The 21,786-nt window shown below is 36.0% G+C and overlaps 1 protein-coding gene across 3 annotated transcripts in view; it reads left to right on the top strand.

Moving 5' to 3' along the window:
* Positions 1–1,225: 1,225 nt before the first annotated feature.
* LOC145777140 (uncharacterized) overlaps positions 1,226–21,786 on the top strand; it is a 45,329-nt gene continuing 24,768 nt past the window's right edge. For all 3 annotated transcript variants that reach the window (XM_082588440.1, XM_082588441.1, XM_082588439.1), the window contains exons 1-25: positions 1,226–1,332; positions 1,860–1,987; positions 2,400–2,540; positions 3,143–3,199; positions 4,205–4,309; positions 4,434–4,502; positions 4,917–4,991; positions 5,297–5,359; positions 6,699–6,758; positions 7,629–7,682; positions 7,855–7,938; positions 8,373–8,438; positions 8,773–8,829; positions 9,763–9,849; positions 10,155–10,247; positions 10,846–10,908; positions 12,500–12,556; positions 14,197–14,250; positions 14,508–14,594; positions 15,041–15,106; positions 15,707–15,763; positions 17,137–17,280; positions 18,303–18,395; positions 19,720–19,782; positions 21,278–21,334. In XM_082588440.1, the coding sequence (XP_082444566.1) occupies positions 1,284–1,332; positions 1,860–1,987; positions 2,400–2,540; positions 3,143–3,199; positions 4,205–4,309; positions 4,434–4,502; positions 4,917–4,991; positions 5,297–5,359; positions 6,699–6,758; positions 7,629–7,682; positions 7,855–7,938; positions 8,373–8,438; positions 8,773–8,829; positions 9,763–9,849; positions 10,155–10,247; positions 10,846–10,908; positions 12,500–12,556; positions 14,197–14,250; positions 14,508–14,594; positions 15,041–15,106; positions 15,707–15,763; positions 17,137–17,280; positions 18,303–18,395; positions 19,720–19,782; positions 21,278–21,334 (1,929 nt within the window). In that variant the 5' untranslated portion in view covers positions 1,226–1,283. The remainder of the gene's footprint in view (positions 1,333–1,859; positions 1,988–2,399; positions 2,541–3,142; positions 3,200–4,204; positions 4,310–4,433; positions 4,503–4,916; positions 4,992–5,296; positions 5,360–6,698; positions 6,759–7,628; positions 7,683–7,854; positions 7,939–8,372; positions 8,439–8,772; positions 8,830–9,762; positions 9,850–10,154; positions 10,248–10,845; positions 10,909–12,499; positions 12,557–14,196; positions 14,251–14,507; positions 14,595–15,040; positions 15,107–15,706; positions 15,764–17,136; positions 17,281–18,302; positions 18,396–19,719; positions 19,783–21,277; positions 21,335–21,786) is intronic.

Here is a 21,786-nt window from a genome sequence, read left to right as displayed (position 1 = left end):
GCGCGTGCTAAAATGAATCCAGAAAATTGTTGTGTAATTTATTAGCGTGTGTGCATTAAAACACGACAGTGAAGCACTTCCGCTTTTTCTGCAACTTCCGATTTTTGCAACTCTTCCGCTGTGTAGCTTTTTCATTAGAAAAAAATGACTTAGGGTTAGGGTCTTTAGGTTGATTTGAGTCATTCTGTGTCAATTCTTGCAAGATGGCGACCTCTAGTTTATTAAACATTGTAAACACTCCTTCTCTTCTCCTGTATCAATGTGTACGATTAATATTTGAAAAAAATAGCAAAATTTATTGAGAAATTATAAAAATATAAAAAAAATTATTTGGTACGAGTCGTCAGAGTGCAAACTTCATTTTTGTTCATCTTGAAATGTCACAAAATTTGCATGAAATTGCTGCGAATTAGAATTAGCATAATTTGGCAATGTCAAAGTCTTAATGTAAGAATAGTCAATTGTTATAGAAAGACGTACTGGTATTGCTTAATTCATATTACGGCCTTAGTCAATTAAGTCGTTTCATATAAAATAGACGACTCTATTGATGGAGATGATTTTTAGTATGCACCCATGAAATTTATTGTTATTATTTTCGTGTTTGACTTTTTATATGTATTTTTTTAAATTGTAGTTAACAGATAATATTTTAGAATTATGATATTTAAATGTTTATTTTTTTCTATATTCTAATATTTACCATTACAAGATTGCCACGACTGTGCGTTCTCCACACCAACTATTGTTATGCAACTCTTTGTGCTAAATGCGCTATGGCAGCCACAGCTTCCGAGCTGTTACTGATAGCTAATGGAACTGTTTGCCTATTCATATGAAGGAAGCAGGAAATTTAAATGAATTTTAGACTCACTTCAGAACGCTCTGTTTTGCATGTCATGAGTAATTTGCCACAGAGGTTTTGTTGGCAATTGTCGCGTGCAGCGTCAAGGAACATGTGTATACTATTATAGGCGTAGCACTATATTATTACTAAGATTAGTTTTCTTTTCTTTTAACATCTAGATTCAGAATCTATCCTTTTACAGCCCCAGGATGGCGATGCTTCCTTTTGGACAACACCAAAAGGCTACAAACCAGACAGTAAAATTTGTCATTTTTACATTGATTTAACGTCTGCAGACGTATAAAAATGACGGATTTTTCTGTCTGGATAGAGAGCAGCTAGTCTGCAACAGCAATCAACCAACCAATCTTCTTTTGCAGATTTTGTATCTAAGTAAAATATCACTGTTTTTGTGTTAATGAGTGTAAAGTAAACCATGAATCTGCTCTTTCAAGTCTTTGCTTTGTCTGTTGTATTGCTGTCAGGTGAGATAATGTTGCTGCATTGTTGAGTCAGATTCAAACTGTCATATTGAATTGTGATATGAATTTGAATTTTTTGCTGGTTGCATATTTTCAAATAATTTTCTTTTTACTCAAAGCAAAAGATAGTACTTAAAGCACTGTGCAAGTGTGCGATGGGATTTTTTTATGTCGTCATGTAAGACACGGTAGCCTTTCTTTTTTTGATGCTGTGACAGATTGTGTAACAATTGATGATATGCCTGTTTCACACTTTTAGCGTTACCTGCATGAGTAGATATTGGCACCCTTAAAGCGGCCTGGAAGTTGTCTAGAGATGCCCCATGCTTGTGCTGGCAATCAAAGAACAGCGTTTTTTTTTTGCAAATTGGAATGCACTTTTTTCAGGGTCACTTGTCGCACTCTTGTTAAAAAAAGCAACACAAAGATGCAAAAGTTCAAAGTTTTATTAGTAACTCAACACCTCCCGTTCAATCAGTGTAAAAAGGACATAGTTTGCCAGCTTCTTGATTGTTGCTTATTTGGTTTAGTTCATGGAGATCTTCTTGTCAATCGATGTGGTGGTGGTCCATCGTACTGGTGCAAGAACTTCAATACCGCGCTGGAATGTGGAAAAATAAGTGAATGCAAGAAAGGTGTATGGGCAAGCCCGAAGGAGGTTGGTGAATGGCATACCTTTTCGTTACATTTCATTTTTATAGACATCAATGAGTTTATAGTTGTCATGCAAATGTAAGATGTTGATGCAGCACGGAGGTATTGGTTAGAAAACACTAGTTACAAATCTGTACGGTATCCAGCTAAAGAATGCAACTTGTGCTCGAGTGCCTCGGCTTGAAATAAAAATCCTTTGCATGAGGCTTGGTTGAGGTCAACGGTAGACCAAGAGCTTTGTTGACGCTCTTGAACGACAGCCACGTCACGCATGTAGAAAATAATTGTCCTGTCGTATTCATTTGTGACATGCATTTGGCTGTAAAGTTTAACCTGAATTTTTCACATTTCTGTCTTTTGTTTTGCTCACAAGGCTTGTGACTGTTGTGAGCCATCAATGCTCTCTTTTTTCACAGAACAATGAAGTTTGCGATTTATGCAAGGATGCTGTAGAGGCCATGTCAGGGTACATTGGCAAAAATCATACTAAGCAGATGGTTGAAGCGGCTTTGTTAAAGCTTTGCTCTGATGTGCCTATCAAGGAACTGAATGATGAAGTGAGCTGCTTATGTTTTGAAATAATTGAAAAATTTTCATAAAATCACTTATATCACAATTAATTCAATGTTATTTTGTTCCTCGATACATGAAGTGTCATTTAGTAAGTTTTTGATGTAATCAACATTAATCACTGCATACAACACACTCACGTTTACTCCATTCAAAGAGATAAAGCATGGATAAAGCGTCACGCCGGCATAACAGTGCGAGTACTTGATCTGTCTGTTTAATTTGCGGTTTCACAGTTTTCTTTTTCAATGATTTTTTTTATTTTTTATTAATAAATCTTGATTAAAAATTAATGCCAATAAATTAACTGGATTCGACTATCTACTGTATACATAAAACGTTTAATATTGGAAAAATTAATGCTTATTGTACCTATCTTGATTGTTAAGCAATGCTTAGCTAAGCCTGCAATACTCAGATGTTTGTTATTAAATTTTCCTTTCAGAGATGTTATTCAATTTGGCCGCATCGCATATTTTTTGTTTCAGTAATAGTTAGTTTTGTTTGAATTCAATGCTTTACTAAGCGCTTGTATTAGTATGACTTACTTCCCTAAGTTTCAGACAAAAATTTCAAACCTTTTTTGCAGTGCACTGAAGCTATTACGAAGAATTATGACATGCTTTATACTGAAATTGTTGATTTGGTAAGTTGTTTTCCGATATAGCTTTGGTAGATAGATAATTCTTGAATTCAATAGACTGATAACTGATAACAACGTGATAGATTGAATTGCATAATTCAAAAACAAGGCATAAAACTAACAAAATAACAAGATATTAAATACGAACGTTTTCGGCAAGATTTTCTGCCTTTGTCAGGAAATAACTTATTTCATCCAAACCTAAACAAAACAAGAAAACAAATAATCGTAAAATGACAATAAAAAGTGACTGAAATTAATTGCAATCTGTACTGAGCTCGGGAGCTAGCTGTTTTCCCATAGGTTTTGAAAACTTTTTTGATGATTTTCCAACTGCGTTATTAAAAAAAAAGTAGTTTACGTTACGAAATTGGTTAAAAAATGATTAACAACCCACAAGTGATTGCAATGAAGCTTCTTTTGTAGTGTGTTTTGTTGAACTAATCTCATCGTAGAGATGTTGTGAGAAGTGGCACACCGCAAATGATTGTTACGAATTCTTAGAGACTACGCAATAACCAAATATTCTGTGGCAAATGTGTGAACAAATAGTATAGGACTGTACGATTTAGGTTCTTTCATGGTTCTTTCTATAAGTTGTGTTTTATTTTCTATTGTAGTTTTGCAATTGTATATCTTAAGCAGGATCTCATGCCGAATCAATGCAATTAGCAGGTGGCTTTCAAATTACAAAACCATCAGTTTAACACTTGTTAAGTTGCAAACAGTATTTGGACCCTTGCGAGTTATGAGGAATGTCAAAAGAAAGTTAACTTAAATGTGAGCAGAGTTTTTCGTGTACAGCTTCACACCCTTCATGAAATGTGTCCGACTTTACGAAATCTCTCTAACTTTCAAAATCAGTTTTCTTGCGCTCACAGCTTCAACAACCAATTATCATAAACTCAACACAAGAAAGGGACTTTTCCTTTAAGTTTTACTGTCCTATGTTGATACTGTTCTGTATGTTGCAACTCCTTTTGGTTGTCACACATGACTTAATTACAGATTGAGAATGGTGATCTGGTGTGTGGTGCACTGGGTCTGTGCTCAGCATCCACTGAGAATCGCCATATCGACATGCTGATAAAGAATTTGCCTGCTCAATTCAAGGTAAGTTATGATTTTGCAAACAAACTTTTCTTGTAATTGTCTTAGTGCGCAACCGCTCAATGCGCAGGCATAGACATTTGGACAATGATTACTGAATTGATGAAATTTGTATAACCACTTACAGGATGCTTTGGATAACAATCAACTTCCTGTTGCTTCTGTGCATCTCATTGATGATACCGTCAACACAAAGGTATCGTCATTCTTTTCTTTTTCATTTATTTCGCTATTTTAGTCCTTGAAGTATTGTCTATCTTCTTGCATACTTTGTTACGAAGCTTGCCTGTCATCTCTTACTACACGGTATAATGTGACATGGTCTTTGCAGTAGCTAAGTGTGCTAGTAAACTTGTAGTAGATTTAAATGTGCTGTAAGAAACAAATCATGTTAGATGTGGAATGGAGTGATGTTGTAGTTGCAAAATTTTACTTGACTTCCTTGTTTTGGAAGCGAGTATTGTAAATACTCAGCAAAAATATAAAAGAAAGATTTTTAAATAAACTGTCCAAAACTTACTCACGCCCATCTTCCCGTTGTAAAATCAAGAGTAGCTTCCACTAAAGTCACATACAAAAACTGATTGAAGATTGTTTTTGTTCTCAACAGGATGAAGGTTGCACTGACTGTCAAGCTTTCCTTGGAGATGTTCGGAAAGTTTTGAAAAGTGACAAAAGTCTGATTGTACGTCACATTTCATCAATTCATTTTCGATGTCAGCCATATTCAACTTCAAACGAAAATACTACGAGGAGACGGTTTTTCATAGCTCGAAGCTGCAGTTTCAACAATACAGCAGCTATGAAAAACCTCGCTATATTCAAGTTCTGAACCACAAATCAACTCTTTAAGCTAAAACGTTTAAGTCTTCTGTTGTGCAATTCTTGCTTGTAAACTGTTTTGTGAAATTGTCTCTTCTTTAGTGTAGCTTGTTTGGTTTATTTTACAAATATTTCGTAAGATTTTATTGATGAAGAAATAACTTGTAGGGACAGTGGAAGGAATTGGCAAGAATGGAATGCAATGCACTTGGACCACGTCTGAATCTAATTGTAAGTGAATTAGGAGACCGGGGTATTATGAACCACGGGGTATTATGAACCAGGCCATTTTCTGGAAAACTGTTGGAAATCCTGAGATCTCATTGGCATATTTTAGTCACAGGATCACCATGCTTTTTTTTGGTACCATCATTTTTGGTCAGCAGTTCTTTGTTCTCAGTAGAACTGGAAAAATGTAGTTTTAGAGGTCAAAAGTAAATTCAGTTTTCCATTTTGGTAGGCCTGGCATGCTTAGTATAGGGACTCTAGAAATCTAGATTTTTATTCAGGGATAGGTTATAGTTATGAAATACTGATGCAAACTGATTTTAAGCTTTATGTTGATTTCGTTTTGTTAGGCAATAGCTTGAATAAGAACACTCTAGCCGGGGTGTTATGAACCAGGTGATTTCTATCGCAAAAGTGAAAATTCGCTTTCAAGAAGCCCCCATCTGGTGATGTGAAATATGTAGGAACTGGCCAAATCGAGCAGGTTCTCTCTTATCCCACCTACACAGTACACAGGGCAGACAACCAAAACATTTAGCTTAATCCGATTTGAATGGCACTTCAACACATAAAGTTGAACATGAAGTTAACTGATTTTAAGTAAACTGAACATTAGCCTATGTGACAGAGTGAACTGTTGTGATTTCATAACCTGCATGTCTTTGAAAAATGTAAAAATAAATTTTGTGTGCTAGCTCTTTCTTTGCCAGTGGTTGGTCATGAGTTTTTTGTCAGAATCCATTGCTAAGTTTGCATGCAAACCACACAACCATCGTTGTTAGGAGACCAGTTTACTACGCAAGTGAAGACTTGCTGACTGCATTGGAACCTCACAACTTCGGCTTTTCCTATTTAAATAATACAAATACAATAGTCAGACTTGAAAGGCAAGAAGTTCCTAAAAATCCTCTTAACGCCACTCTATAAATTTCCGGGTTGATAATCACTGCTTTGAAGCATTTTATGGAAAGTTGTTGATATTGGTTCATAATGCCCCGTCAAGGTTCGTAGTGCCCCAGGCCAATTTTTCATGAAAAACTGCAATAACTCAAATTTTTGACAAGTTAGTGAATTGTGCGTGTGATATGTTATAGACAATGTTAAAGACTATGCAACCTGAAAATTTCATAACTCTACATCAATTAGGGAACGAAAGAGAACACCCCGGATTTTTGTGGTTCATATTGCCCCGGTCTCCCCCTCATTTCATTTTCTTTTTGATATCCAAAAACCTGCCGTATTTCCCGTTTTTGTTCCATTTGCATTGTTCGTATTAAATATTGCGAATGTATCCAATTGCATTTTCGCGGTGCGTTTCGCCTAAATATCTTTTTTGATTCAGTGTCAAGATCACATGGAGGAAGCCATCGCTTCTTTGGTTCATGACGTGAATGGCGATGGTGTAAGTCAGACTACTTTAGCTTATAGCGTTGAAGTATACAAAAAGCTATTTGATGTAGTTAAGATTCTTGTTAACAACTTTTTTTATTGTTTTGAATTCTTGCTTTGGCCAAACCAATCACCTGCAAAGCTTATATCACCACTCACCAGTATTCCGTTAGATGGTGTTGTGTATTTTGGTTTGTTTTCGTTGAAACAATGTATCTTGCTTTCATTCCCTTTAGGTTATTTTTTTTGCGTTTCTGTTAATCAGCGCTTCTCGTTTTGTTTCAATTTGCAAAACATGACAGGAAATTGTTCCAGAGATAAGGCAAAATGTACTTTCCTGTGGTTATCTTACTCTGTTTGTCACACATAAGTCCTTTATTGTTGTGTAAAAATGTTTGTTAGCTTGTCATTGAAACAAGGGCTTACATCAGTTGCTTTGAATACGAGCGAAGATTATCTGTTTTCTTTTACAAAGTTATAACTTTTCATTTCTGCGACAAGTAGGACTTTGATACCGGGTCTTGTGATGTTTAGCACATTTGCTTTGCCAAAGCAAGATTACTTTAGTTCCGTCAACCCATGTAGAAAACTTTGCCTTATTACATTGAATCAACATCTGCTATCATTGAATCAATGTAGAAAGGTAATCAAAGTAATTAATAATAATAATAATTGACCTTTATCTTTCGATTTCTCATATTAGTAACCTTACCATGAATGGTCGACTTATCGAAAGTTCTGTCATTGCCTGTAATCCCTCTACTTAATCTGCTAAAACGACCATAGCTAGGATGCGATGTATTGCAGCTCCTACCTTTGATAAACTTGTTTAAACTTGTCATCGATACAAGAAAACATAAGAACTTTTGTTTCGTATTTGCAGGATATGGTGAAGATATGTGGTAAAATCAACATGTGCCACTTCAAGAGTCACAAGGTAACGGTTTGGGTTATTCTGGGCATAAACATGTTGTTTCACACCATCTATATTTATGTTGTACAGATATAAGATAACGATCGTATTATAATCGTTAATATATTTTTTACCATCTTTCTCTGCATAAAAGCTACCCTGGTGTCTGTGTTTTCATGTTTTATTTCGTGTCCAGATGGAAGGAAACGACATGTGCGCTGATTGCAAGAACTTCATTGAAGACTGGCAAACGATGATTATGAAGAACAACACGCTTGTGGTGAGCAAATCGTATAAAGACGATAACCTGGAAATGACCGAATTAAATATTTGAAGGAACGAAGATTTGCTCAGCGTTTCTACCTTTTTTTCTTTAAAGATAGTGCTATGTTTGTTCAGATCAAGTATAAATGACGTGTGAGAGATTGGTTTTGCAGCAATCTATTTTGTGACTCGTGCTTCGCTAAGCAGCAACCCACCATGGCACGATCTTTCACCTGCTGCTGCCATTACCTCACGAAGAAAACATTAAATTTATAAAATGTTTTTTTTTGGCAAAATTTTTAAAAGACAACAAATTTGTGACATTATTACGTAACTTGAATTTATAAAATAAGTCAAACTCGCTCAAATTACTTTTCGTACGTTTTTGCCGAAACTGCTTTACTGTTTATTCTCTGAGATGTGTTTGTATTGTTTGATTATTATTTGCAGGAAGAACTTGTGAAAGAGGTCTCCGAATTTTATTGTCTTCAAAAACCTCAATTTTTGAGAAAACGGGTAAATATTTGTATGATGTACTTCTACTGCAGTTGTTCTTTGAAATGAAACATTTTCCCCCCAGGTTGCATAACCGTTCGCTGACAACCTTTCTTCGGTCATATAGTAGTCTTCTTCTTGTCACGTGTTATCAACCCACCAAGCTATAGTTATATTTATCTAAACAATATACTTGCTTACAAGATGCCCTTGCTAAATGCTTGCAGCTTGTTCAAACATTTTGTGTTCTACAGTTTGTGATCTACAGTTTGTGATTATTGCTTCCGGCTGCAAGCTGTTTGCATCATCACCTCTGAGTTATTAAGCAATGCTTTAAATTGGATATTTTTTTTAGTGCTCAAGGTATGTTGCCATGGCGTTGAAGATTGCTCTGAACAGAATTATGCAGAAGGTAAATTTTGCGATTTTTTATCTTACCCAACGAGTTTTCGAATCAACACATTATATCAATCAGTTTGTTCTTCGCTCAATCTCTATACACTGAATCATGTTTCACTGCACTGGAAAGTGGGAATGTCACCTGGCTTGTTGTTAGTCAATGATGGCTTCAATCCAAATTGATTCGATTGTTGCTGATGCTAATGACTGACGATATCAATTCGAAAGAGACGGAAATACCACCACTAATAATAGAATAGTCGTTTTATGATACCAAAAATGCATCAGCATGTTTTAACATGCGCTCAGGACGCCCGACGATATGCAAAAATGTTGAATATGAATCAATACTTTGCTATTCCTTCGTAACATTGCACCTGTTTGGGACCTATCTTTGATCCTTTGTTATCATAACGTAGTTGTCCATGCTTAGGTGACGTCAATGAACGTTGGAACCTTGTTAGTCACTAAACGTTGACAAGATGTAAAAAGTTTTGCTGACTGGAATCTGCATGGTCTGCTGAATTATTTCAGCTTTCAAGTATACTGTAGTTTACCAGATATACTTAAAGATATTTGAAACAGTTTTTCTGAAATCTTTCCTTAGATTTCTGTGATTTCTTTCATTAGAACTGTGTAGTTCGTGTACTGACGAGACTCTAAGACAGGATGCAAGGGCACTTTTGCTTGCCATTGCTGAGTAAAATTTAACGTTGCTTTTGCGTGAAAGAACGTTACGTTGTATTTTTTTGCACTTGTATGTTTTTGGTGTGACAGGTGGCCAGTCTTAATCTGTTTATTTGTTGCATGTCTTTTGAAATCACTTTGTGCTAAAAAAGATATTGGCTTTGGTTTTTGAGCGCGTACCTGAAAATTACTACCAATCACTCACCAAACGTTTTTAATAAAAATTCGAGTTGATTCATTTCTATATTTCAATTTTCAGACACCTGGTGAAATATGCGAAGCCATCGATTTCTGTTCCGCTCCTGAACTCTTAACAGAAAATCGAATTCTATCACTCATTCAACAGGTATGGACGGTTGCAAACTTTGCAAATTATCACCTCTGCTAAAAATCTTCCCATGGTGAATATCCCCACGGTTATAGTTTTCTCTTGGGGATGGCTTGGTTAAAAAATTACAGTTACCATTGATCAAGTGTAATATATAGGCTATAATCGTCTTAGCTTGTACCGATCACTGATTGTTGTATGTGGCTTGTTGCAACGTACATGCAACTGAGACCATCAAGTGTTTAACTTTATGAAACTCTCCATACGTTTGGCTTTGGCTTTTTTAGTAACCAGTCTAACTTTGTTTTTGTTTTTAATTTTAGAAATTCATGACAACCAATGGAGACCACTGCCAAGACTGCACAGCACTTCTGACGGACCTGCAAGGGCTTGCAAAGAACAACAAAAGCTTCGCCGTAAGAAAACTAGTATGATTTTTATTTCTCTCTTTGTAGGGATCGCTAAACTAAAAGAAACATTGAAACCCTTGTTCTGCTTTGCTTTTAACCTAGATGGTTTTGGATAGAAAATGAATGCAATGCATGTCAAGGCAAAACCATACGGTACGGTCTGAAAGCCTTTTGATATCGCTCACATACTTTGTTCTCGTTGCACAAACATGAGTCGGTTGCTCATTCACTTTTGAGTTGTTTGTTCATTATTTTTGTTTCAAGTTTTTAACAGTTGTTGTTTGGCAACTGATTATCAAGGAATCAAAAGTTAAGAGACCAAAATTCCAACCATTTTGGTCCTTAGTTCTTTGTTGTTATAACAAGGAATGACAGTCTTCTTCGAGGGATAGTTTTTTTAATTTGTTTGTGTACCTTTTTTAGACAAAAGGTAAATCTAATCAATAGAGGTGAATGAAATTTGCTATCATTTTGTACCGTTCAATGTAGGGACTTACCTTCTCTATTGTGAACCCCCGGGAGCAAAGTATATCCGCGATGGATGAGGTGTTATATAAATCGAAATGTTACTAACGTTGCAATGCATGACAAACTTGATTTTTAGAGTGATCTTACAGCTTTGTTGGAAAAGCAATGCGATCAACTTGGATTTCTCTTATCAGGATTGGTGAGTAAACCTACAAGCTTCTGTTGGGTTTTGTGATCAATTCCGTTGAAAAATCATAATTCAATTTTTAACTTGTTAACCGTTTGTCACTATCACAGTAATCTACCGATATATCTTCCCGGTTTCTATTTAACTTATACCACGGATCTCTGCTCGCCTCACTGGCCAAGTGGATAGAATGTCCCTAAATCATTAGAAGTTGGTTCGATATCCTGTAAAATTTATACTTTTTAAACAAATTTTTTTGTATATAAAGTTTTCCATGTTCTGTCGTCTAAGTATGTTATGTAGGTTATGTAACATTAGTTGGCTTCATATTGCCCTCTTTTGAAGACACAATATGGAAACCGCAGTATCTCAGTTATTTCTGCTACCTGGTATTACTTATCTATTTGCACAAAGGAAGCTGAAAATTTAAACAAATTCAGAACTCGCTTGAAAACTTTCTATTTTACTGAACATTTGACTGAATGAAGTATTTTATTACCATCATCATGTACAGAATAAGATCACCCCAAAACTACAAAAAATTGAACTGAGAGCAGTCAGTAATTAGGGGACGGATTTTGGATGAAAATGTTGCCTACTTGACCGCATTTCTGATCTGTGCAATACAAAACACTTCTCGTTATATCGATCTTGTGAACAGGGCTGTTTTTTTTTTGGTTGTTAACTTTCTATGATTTCATTGTCTGGCAAATTCAAAAAGGATGCTGACGTGGTAAGATTCGTATCGTCATGTGACGTTCTATTTCATGTCTAGCTAGCAAAATCCGCCATTTCTATATTGATTCCACTCATGCAGACGTTTAACCAATGAAAAGGATGTATTTTGCTACGTTGGTGTCTGGATGTTGAACAGCTGAAAGAAAGTGGCCAACTTTTGGTTTTCAATTTTCATAAATTTGTTCAAAAATTTACTCCACCTTCTTACAAATGTGGAAATTGCAAATGCATTGTTCATTGAACCAGAAGGCAATGTGTTAATTCAATTGTCTTCTAAATAGTTACTGATGCATTGTTGAAGATAATTACAACATAGCCGCTTGTTCGAAGGGAACTCTTGGAAAGTTATAAAGTTTAATATTTCCTTGAATGGCTTGCAAATGCACTTCCCTAATCCAGCGGCATACGAGTTGTTGTGCTTGTTCTATTTGTTGCCACAAGCCAATGTACTACATGACCATATGTTTTCTGGTGAAAGCGTTGTGTGTTGTTTGTGTTGTTTTGCGGGTTTCATCAATGTGCTGTGATATTACAGATCAATGTTTAGAAAAAATATAACCTTAGTCTCTTAGCACTTATTCGGTCAAAATTCGACTGTAGTTGTACATAGTGGTTTTACTCGTTATTTACTTTCACACTCTTGGATTGAATCGTTGAGAAAGCGAATCCGTTTCCGCGCTGAAATCAATTCATTAGCATGAATTTTTGTGTACTTTTGTGGCATACTTTTGAGCTAACACCAATGCGATCCTTTTAACTTTATTGACATTTTGCACAGCTAAACATAAAATTTTACGATACGATTGCATGGTATGAACTCGTATGGAAACTAAACTTTTAACCTTGTTGTTTATTTGCCTTGCAGTGTCGCAAGCAGATACCAACCGCTGTGTCGACCCTTATTCCTCAATTCGAAGTGGCTGTAAGTACAGAATTGATAAAAGCAGCTAACTGTTTTGTGGCCGATGTTGGGCTATGTACCGGTTTACACCAGTTTGCTCTTGTAGCTTGTAGAAATTATGAACGCGATTGGACCATGTCGTACACTATGTGCTGACTAAAACTATATGTCACCAAGTTCTTGCAAATTTTGATGATATCTTATTGGAAGTTTTTCGGCAGTAGCGAAGTCATGCAATATTTTCCAAGAGCCCACATTGAAATATTGTAAGTTTCGTGTTGTGTGGAAGGATTTCTATGTTTTAATTCCAGAGGTTTTACATTAATTGACGATTGATTACATGCGATGAAGATCAATATTGACAAAATACACTAATGATATCTGAGAAGATTTGATTGACAGTGATTTGTGAGGACAATATCTCAATCATTAAAGAACAAATTGCAACACTGGCCAATTACTTTTGAAAGTTGTTAGTGCCCTGAAACAATGGAGTCCAGATCCGGCAAGGTCATACTAGGGCGGTTTAAATTTCGTCATGTGAAGTTGGTCAGTGCACTTCAAGGACTCTCTATTCTTTTGACTTAATTTGAAACTTCAAGCTTCAATCTCGGCAACCGTCAGAGATTTAGATCCCATTTAGCTGTGTGAAACGGCTCAGAATAAAGTTTGGTAGGAGGCTTTCTCATTTCGAGGATACATCTTTTCCATATTCTCAACCAGTCAAAAATGTGCTCTATTTCATGGGTTTGTGCGTACCATTACTGAATCACTTCACCTCTTCTGTATCAAATTTCTTATCTGTTTAAGCACATGTATTGTTTAATATGCTCTTTTTTATCAACTTGTTAATTCATCAATTGGTATTAAAATAGGTAATTATTGTAAAATTGCTACGTTGTGAAATCTCACCAATGTCTATAATCGACCTAATAAATTGTACAAATTAACGATTTCTGATTTGCTCCAAGCTTTCCGATTGCTAGCTTCTCTGTAAATGTATAATACGAACATGTGCAATTGCAGCAATTACTGTATAAGAACGTTTACCAGCTTATTGATATGTTTATTGGCTTCCTGCTCCAAACCAACATACTTTTTCCCGATTTTTAAGATAAATCAACCCATACAATCAAGATCTAGTCGTATCCTGATCATCATCTAAATTCGGTTTGGCCTCCACTAATGGTGGCCGATTTTTTCATCTTCGTTCCTCTTTTCGATTTCATTTTGTCCAGTACATGTTTTGCATCTTCTTCAGTCTAACGTTGTCTATCTCATCTTTTACCTGTTCTTTTCATGTTTGTTTTGGACATCCGCATTTGCTCTTCCCATCTACCTTCGAATTCAATGCTTTTCAAGAAAAATCCCATTTTCTTGCTCATACTCATACCATCTTCATTTACTCTGCAAGTTGGTCCATGGTTTTCTTTATTTCTAGTATATGTTAAGTTTTAAATATGTGTTTCAAATATTCTGTTGTTAAGGTTCGTTTAATAAACATCATTTTACGACGCAGTGAAAATAGTTCTAAAAGTTGGTGTCGTCATCATTTATTTTGTCGACATCCCAATCTGACTCAGTTATTGTCACAAAGTTGTGTTTTCTTGCGTTGTATTTTTTGCCATTTGAAGGTCGATTGTAATTGAATGTTCTTTCAGAATGTGGGTGATCTCTGCACCACGATATTGATGTGCAAGTCGCCACCAGTCACAGTAAGTGTAGTTTCTGTGCTCACTTAAAGGAGCAGTAAAATATTAAATGGGTTAATGCAACAACCCAGTACACCGCACCAAACATGGTTGAGTTGGAGAAAGTTGAGTCGGCTGAATCATAGACTTTTTACATCACGTACAATGAGTTACGTTTTCTTTGATTGCTTAGGCATTAGGCATTGACAGCGTCTTTCAAGGGCGCTGTCGCTTGGTTCCATCAAGATAATGCAACTTATAAAATACTTGTATCTTTGCAGCCTGCTAAGGGTGGTGACGTTTGCCAAGACTGCATTAATTTCGCTCAAGACTGGCAACTCACTCTCGCCCACAATGAGACCTTCGTGGTAAGCCAGCCATCTTATTTTAGCAGCAATGACATAGAAATAAGTGCACAGTCATTTTGGATGCTGATTTACTACATCCTGAAGATGTTGAATCAGCGTAAAAGGCACGTTTTTCCAGCTGGGTGTAAAATTGTAAAAGTAATGTTTCTTGTTAATATATAAGTAGTGTTTTTGGTAAGCATGCTTTTGCGTGTAATATGCAACAATTTTTTAATCAACATGTCTTTTAACGAAGTGTATACAGTATTGGCATATTTTTTGACAACAACTCCTTTTGTCATTTTTACAATTTTAATTTTCTCAAAAAACAAATACGTTTAATTCTGACGACCCTTATTTCATATTTGCGATTTCAAATAATATTTCGGACAACTGAAAATGGCCAATTTTATTCATATTGTTACTGGTATTCGTATCCTGTGTGCATCTGTACATTTATGTTTCAGGACAATCTACTTGACAAAGCCGCCCTTACCTACTGCAATCAACTGCCATTTTTTGTCCGTGATAAGGTGAAGATGTTATAACCTAGGCTAGTTCGTTTGTCATAGAGAATGCCCACAAAGTATCTTCCTTATAACATGAAAAGTGTGCCATGAAGACAGAGGATTAGAAATCTTGACTGCATTTTTTTGTTTTAATCAGTTTTTATTGTTTATTATAGTTTTTTTTTAACTCTTTTGATACGCTATTGTGCTTTTTGTGAAAAGACCGAAAGAAAACGAGCTCGTGGAAAACAGCGTCTCACTTTCCTCAAACCTCAAGAATCATGTTCATGTTACATCCAAAACAATTTTTAATAAAGTCAAATATCGGGATAAATGGAAAGAACTACGCATGAACGCTTAAGCTTGGAACAGGCATGGTACACAAAGAAGAAGATACGCCTCTACATGGGCGCTATTAGTTGTACAAAGCACATCAAAACAGTACTCAACTTTTTGCCAGGATCGCTGTAAATTTTGAATGGTTCAAACAGCAAACAAGTCTTGTGTTTAAGAACCTGCTTCCTAGCTAGGGTCGGAGTGATGCTGCAAACTCTGAAATATTTGTTCTTGATTGAACAATTTTCTGGCAATTGTTTTTCTAACTGACATTTTGTTCCCTTGCAGTGCGACGATGTGGCAAAGCAAGGGATACTGACTCTTCTTGAATACGTGAAGAAAACTGTAAGTTCGAGCTTTATGTGAAAATGCGTTAGTTACGGAAAGACTTCTCGTTCATACAGGCAGTTTTGCAATAAATTGTTGAATTTTTTTTAGAAATAATCTGAACAGTGTTTTTAGTTGATTTTACTGCTTAAGTTTTCAAAATTTTCCGCCAGCCATTTGCTTGTGCTGCTCCAGATCTCGACGAAGCCTACTTACAGTGGCGAAAGCATTTTCAGTAAACTGCACTAGTTATCGAATTTGGCCGACTTTGTTATCTTGAAATATCTACGTTTGAATTATCATTAACACTTATTTCTTTAGAAAGTTTTTCTCTTGTTAAACGTTTTCTTCAACATTCAATGAATGAATGAATGTATAAAATGTTTTCTTGCGTTTTTTCTGCTAACTGTAGACTAGGTTAACGGAACAATTTATGATAGCCTGCCTCCAGTCATCGGAAGAACACAAAAATACTTTATTATCAGATGCCTAGTTAACAGTCTCATTCTGCATCTAATGGATGAATATTTAAATAATTAACTTTATTCGAACTTCGGTTCAATTTAATATTCCTACAACTTTCCAAAGAGGACCAGCGTTAGGCAATTGAAGTCGAATGAGTTGACTCCTTGTGCTAAAAATGAGACTGTTGAAGACTTGCTAAAGTGAGACTTTCATTTGTTTAGAAAGCAGATAGACCAGGAAAGCAAAGCAAGGACAGTCAGGCAAGAAGGTGTAGACGCTAACCAGCACACTGGATGTGGTTGCAATAATTACTTTTTGTATTTTAAGTAATCATGTACGGCAGTCTCGATATCATTTGCTTTATAACTCGCTGTACCAAGTTTACAGTAGGTTCCTCTCACGTTGGGCTACTAACTGAAGTACAATTTTATATCAATAATGTTGGAAAGTGGCCCGTTACTCGTTTGCTAACACAGACACACACACAAGTAATTTCAGAATTTGTGTGCAGTTGCTTAGGCCCTCAACTTGTTAGGTGTTAGCAAATGCATACACAAGTGTCTAGAGATTCAACTGTAAATCAGTAGGTCAAAATCCCACATTATAAGATTGTCATGTTGTTTTTCATTGAGATTTTTTGAACACCTCTGCATGTTAAGATATAGCGTGAATGTTTTCTTGCAGAGTAACTCAGAGTAGTGTAACTGTTTGAAATCACGACAGCAACAAGCTAGAATATAAGCTGTCATTGTCATAGAATTTCGCTGTGTTAGCGTCTAAAGAGCGGGAGGAATGTAAGAAGAAACAAGTCAATGGACAAACTATCATTTTATCAACCCTGTCCAGATAAAAATTGAATTGACTTTCCCTGCTTAATTTATCACAACCTAGCATCTGCGTTCCTTCATATGCCCTGTTGTGTGCAGGAAGCGTCGATCATCTGCACGAAAGTGGATCTCTGTGGTGACATAAGTGGTAGAAAGCTTCTTCTTTCCGATGCACCTCAGTCGAAGCCTGTTCAAGTGCAGAAGAAAGGATCTGTCGGTGGTTTTTCTAAGGCATCTAAAAAGGTAATTCTTGCTGGAAATCTTTACTTTGATTATGTGATTGCTTGTGGTCGTATGATTTGACAGATTAAACCGTGTGTATGTGCATTTACAGTAGGTTCCTCTATGTGAACTATTATTATTACAACTTATAGTTGTACAACTCTGCACTTGACTTTGACTCCTGTCTTAGTTTGGCATCATCAAACTTTTACATGTTGAGTTTTTTCAATTTTTCAGTTAGAAATGGTTGCAATTGCGAACTATGATAAAGCCCTTAATTTCTAATAGATAAACACTGATTGAAATATGTGTTCAGCTAATCGACTACAGCTTTGCAGTTGATCATTATCAAAGGCAACGTTACCGAGGAATTGCTGCTTCGCCTCAGCAATCGGCCATGCTGCCGAGAAAACATTGCGCTTATGTTAAGAGAGGGAGAATAATTTTAATCCTAGCCCTTATTTTAGGATACAACATATATTTTAGGAACTCTGATATTATTGTTTTGAATTTTCATTCACCCCTTACTCTGAAAATTACTTTTTGCTTAAGATTACCTCATATTGTATTTACGTCACGTTTTGTTTATGGCATTTAAAGTTCATGTACTAAAACACGTTAATAAAGTTGCAAGACAGAGGCAAACATTTTTGTGGTTTTGGTTTTGTCGTAAAACACGGAAAGTGATTATTTGGATTAGTGCGCATGACTACGCTCAATTTAATGGTAAGTGAGTAGTTTGAAATACCTCAGTTTTCACGGCATGGATTCAAAGGACTAAACCAGCTATTTTGCAACGGCAGCAGAAAATTCTTCGAAACCTATTTGTTTGTCCACAAGAAGGTGGTCTTTTTACCAAGGGGAATTTTACGAGGGATATTTTTACCGATCATCGATTGTTGTATGTCGCTTGTTTTGTCTACGTCATTACAAGTTGCAGCGTACATGCAACTGAGACCATCAAGTGTTCAACTTTATGAGACTCTCAATACATTTGGCGTTGGCTTTTTTTCAGTCCCCAGTCTAACTTTTTTTCTTTTTAGAAATCAATGACAGCCAATGGAGACTACTGCCAAGACTGCACAGCACTTCTGACCGACCTGCAAGGGCTTGCAAGAAACAACAAAAGCTTCGTCGTAAGAAAACTAGTATGATTTTTATTTCTCTCTTTGTAGGGATCGCTAAACTAAAACAAGCGCTGGAACCCTTGTTCTGCTTTGCTTTTAAACTGGATGGTTTTGGATAGAAAATAAATGCAATGCATGTCAAGGCAAAACCATACCGTCTGAAAGTCTTTGATGTCGCTCACATACTTTGTTCTCGTTGCACTAACATGAGCTGGTTGCTCATTCACTTTTGAGTTGTTTGTTCATTATTTTGTTTCAAGTTTTTAACAGTTGTTGTTCGGCAACTGATTATCAAGGAATCAAAAGTTAAGAGACCAAAATTCCAACCATTTTGTTCCTTACTTCATCGTTGTTAGAGCTTCGGTAGAGAGTTTGTCTTGTTGAACCATAGGCGTACGAAGCCCCGTAACGTGATCAAGTTTAACATCTTCAAGTTTATTACATATAGAAACACAAAACTACGCAACAAATTAAGTATCGAACGTTTTCGACATCACAAGATGTCCTCTTCAGGAATAATATACATATAACCTAACTACATCTGAATAAAATACAATGGTTAACTAAATCTATAAACAGGAAAAGACAAAAACTGCACAGTACTTCTGAGTAGCTCAAACTCAACGATAGGCTCCACGAGAATCAAAGGTAACTGCATCAAAAGGTGTTAAACAGATCACATGATATGGTAGAAAGGCAAGGTGCAAAAAAACTAATTTTAAAATACATTTTTAAATACACCTTTCCTTTCTACCATATCATGTGATCTGTTTAACACCTTTTGATGCAATTACCTTTGATTCTCGTGGAGCCTATCGTTGAGTTTGAGCTATAGTCAGAAGTACTGTGCAGTTTTTGTCTTTTCCTGTTTATAGATTTAGTTAACCATTGTATTTTATTCAGATGTAGTTAAGTTATATGTATAATTCCTGAAGAGGACATCTTGTGATGTCGAAAACGTTCGATACTTAATTTTTTGCGTAGTTTTGTGTTTCTATATGATGTAATAAACTTGAAGATGTTAAACTTGATCACGTTACTCGGCTTCGTATGCCTATGGTTCATCGTTGTTATAATAAACAATGACAGTCTTGTTTGAGGGATAGTTTTTTAATTTTATTCACAGTCAGTCTGTGTACCTTTTTCAGACAAAAGGTAAATCTAATCAATAGAGGTGAATGAAATTTGCCATCATTGATACCGTTCAATGTAGAGACACGTTCAATGTTCTCTATTGTGAACCCCCGGGAGCAATGTATGTCCGCGATGAGTGAGGTGTTGTATAAATCCAAATGTTACTAACGTTGCAATGCATGACAAACTTGATTTTTAGAGTGATCTTACAACTTTGTTGGAAAAGCAATGCGATCAACTTGGATTTATCTTATCAGGATTGGTGAGTAAACCTACAAGCTTCTGTTGGGTTTTGTGATCAATTCCGTTGAAAAATCATAATTCAATTTTCAACTTGTAAACCGTTTGTCACTATCACAGTAGTCCTCCGATATATCTTCTCGGTAGCTATTTAACTTGTACCACGGATCTACGCTCGCCATACTAGCCAAGTGGATAGAATGTCCCTAAATCATTAGAAGTTGGTTTGATATCCTGTAAAATTTACACCTTTCAAAAGTTTGTTTTTTTGTATATCAAGTTTTCCATGTTCTGTCGTCTAAGTATGTTAGGTAGGTTATATAACATTAGTTGGCTTCACACAGCCTTCTTTTGATGACACAATATGGAAACCGCAGTATCTCAGTTATTCATGTTTGCCGGTATTATTTATCTATTCGCACAAAGGAAGGTGAAAATTTAAACGAATTCAGAACTCGCTTGAAAACTTTCTATTTTACTGAACATTATGATTGAATGAAGTGTTTCATTGCCATCATCATGCACAGAATAAGATCACACCAAAACTACAAAAAATTGAACTGAGCTTTGTTCCTGCTTAACGGTGAGCAGTCAGTAATTAGGGAATGGATTTTGAATGAAAATGTTGCCTACTTGCATTTTGCATTTCCTAGTAGTTGCCTACCGCATTTCTGATCTGTGCAATACAAAACCACTTCTCGTTATATCGATCTTGTGAACATGGCTGTTTTTTGTTGTTAACTTTCTATGATTTCATTGTTTGGCAAATTCAAAAAGGATGCTGACGTGGTAAGATTCGTATCGTCATGTGACGTTCCATTTCATGTCCAGCTGGCAAAATCCGTCATTTCAGATGTATTGCTCACTGAGCCAGAAGGCAATGTGACAATTCAATCATTGTCTTGTAAATAGTTACTGATGCATTGTTGAAGATAATTACAGCATAGCCGCTTGTTCGAAGAGACCTATTGGAAAGTTTTAAGTTTCATATTTCATTGAATGGTTTGCAAATGCACTTCCCTAACCCAGCGACCTACGAGTTGTTGTGCTTGTTCTACTGTATTAGTTGCGGCACGCCAATGTATTACATGACCATATGTTTTCTGGTGAATGCGTTGTGTGTTGTTTATGTTGTTTTGCTGGTTTCATCAGCTGTGCTATGATATCATAGATCAATTTTTTTGCCTACGGTTTTAGAAAAAATATAGGTTTATTCTCTTAGCACTTATGTGGTCAAAACCTGACTTTGTACTTATAGGTTGTGGTTCTGCTCAATATTTACTTACATACCCTTGGATTGAATCGTTGAGCGAGCGATTCCGTTTCCGCGCTGAAATCAATTCATTAGCATGAATTTTTGTGTACTTTTGTGGCATACTTCTGAGCTAACACAAATGCGATCCTTTTAACTTTATTGACATTTTGCACAGTCAAACATAAAATTTTACGACACGATCGCATGGTGTGAACCCGTATGGAAACTAAACTTTTAACTTTGCTGTTTATTTGCCTTGCAGTGTCGCAAGCAGATACCCCCCGCTGTGACGTCCTTTCTTCCTCAATTCGAAGTGGCTGTAAGTGCAGAATTGATAAAAGCAGCTAACTGTTTTCATAGGCGTAGCCAGGGGGTCGAAAGGGGCCATCCCCCTCCCCCAAATTTTCAAAGTTTGGATTCCGAAGTTAAGCCCTTTGTTGAAAATATATTCGTAGAAATTTATATCGTTTTCCTAGACATCTGGCTATTAACACCCCCCAGGACTTGTTTTAGACACACAGAAAGACACCAATAAATTTTGCAAATCGTAAATCGCGCAAACTTACGCGATTTACGCTTCTTTTAACTAATCTGTGGAAGTAATTTCAGAATCGCTTACTCTGTTGGGTTTTTGTGTAGCTGAGTTTTTGGTGTTCTTTAATTTTAGCCACAGTTTTTGCCCGTTCGTGTGCAAGAGCTACGTTTAATAAGTTAATAGCTGTTTATCTGCTAATAAATTTCATACAAATATTACCCTAAATGTGTTTCCAG

This window comes from Aplidium turbinatum, chromosome 9 (genome assembly GCF_918807975.1).
Source record: "Aplidium turbinatum chromosome 9, kaAplTurb1.1, whole genome shotgun sequence".
In the NCBI taxonomy this organism is placed as follows: Eukaryota; Metazoa; Chordata; class Ascidiacea; order Aplousobranchia; family Polyclinidae; genus Aplidium; species Aplidium turbinatum.
This window is presented reverse-complemented; position numbering and strand designations above follow the sequence as displayed.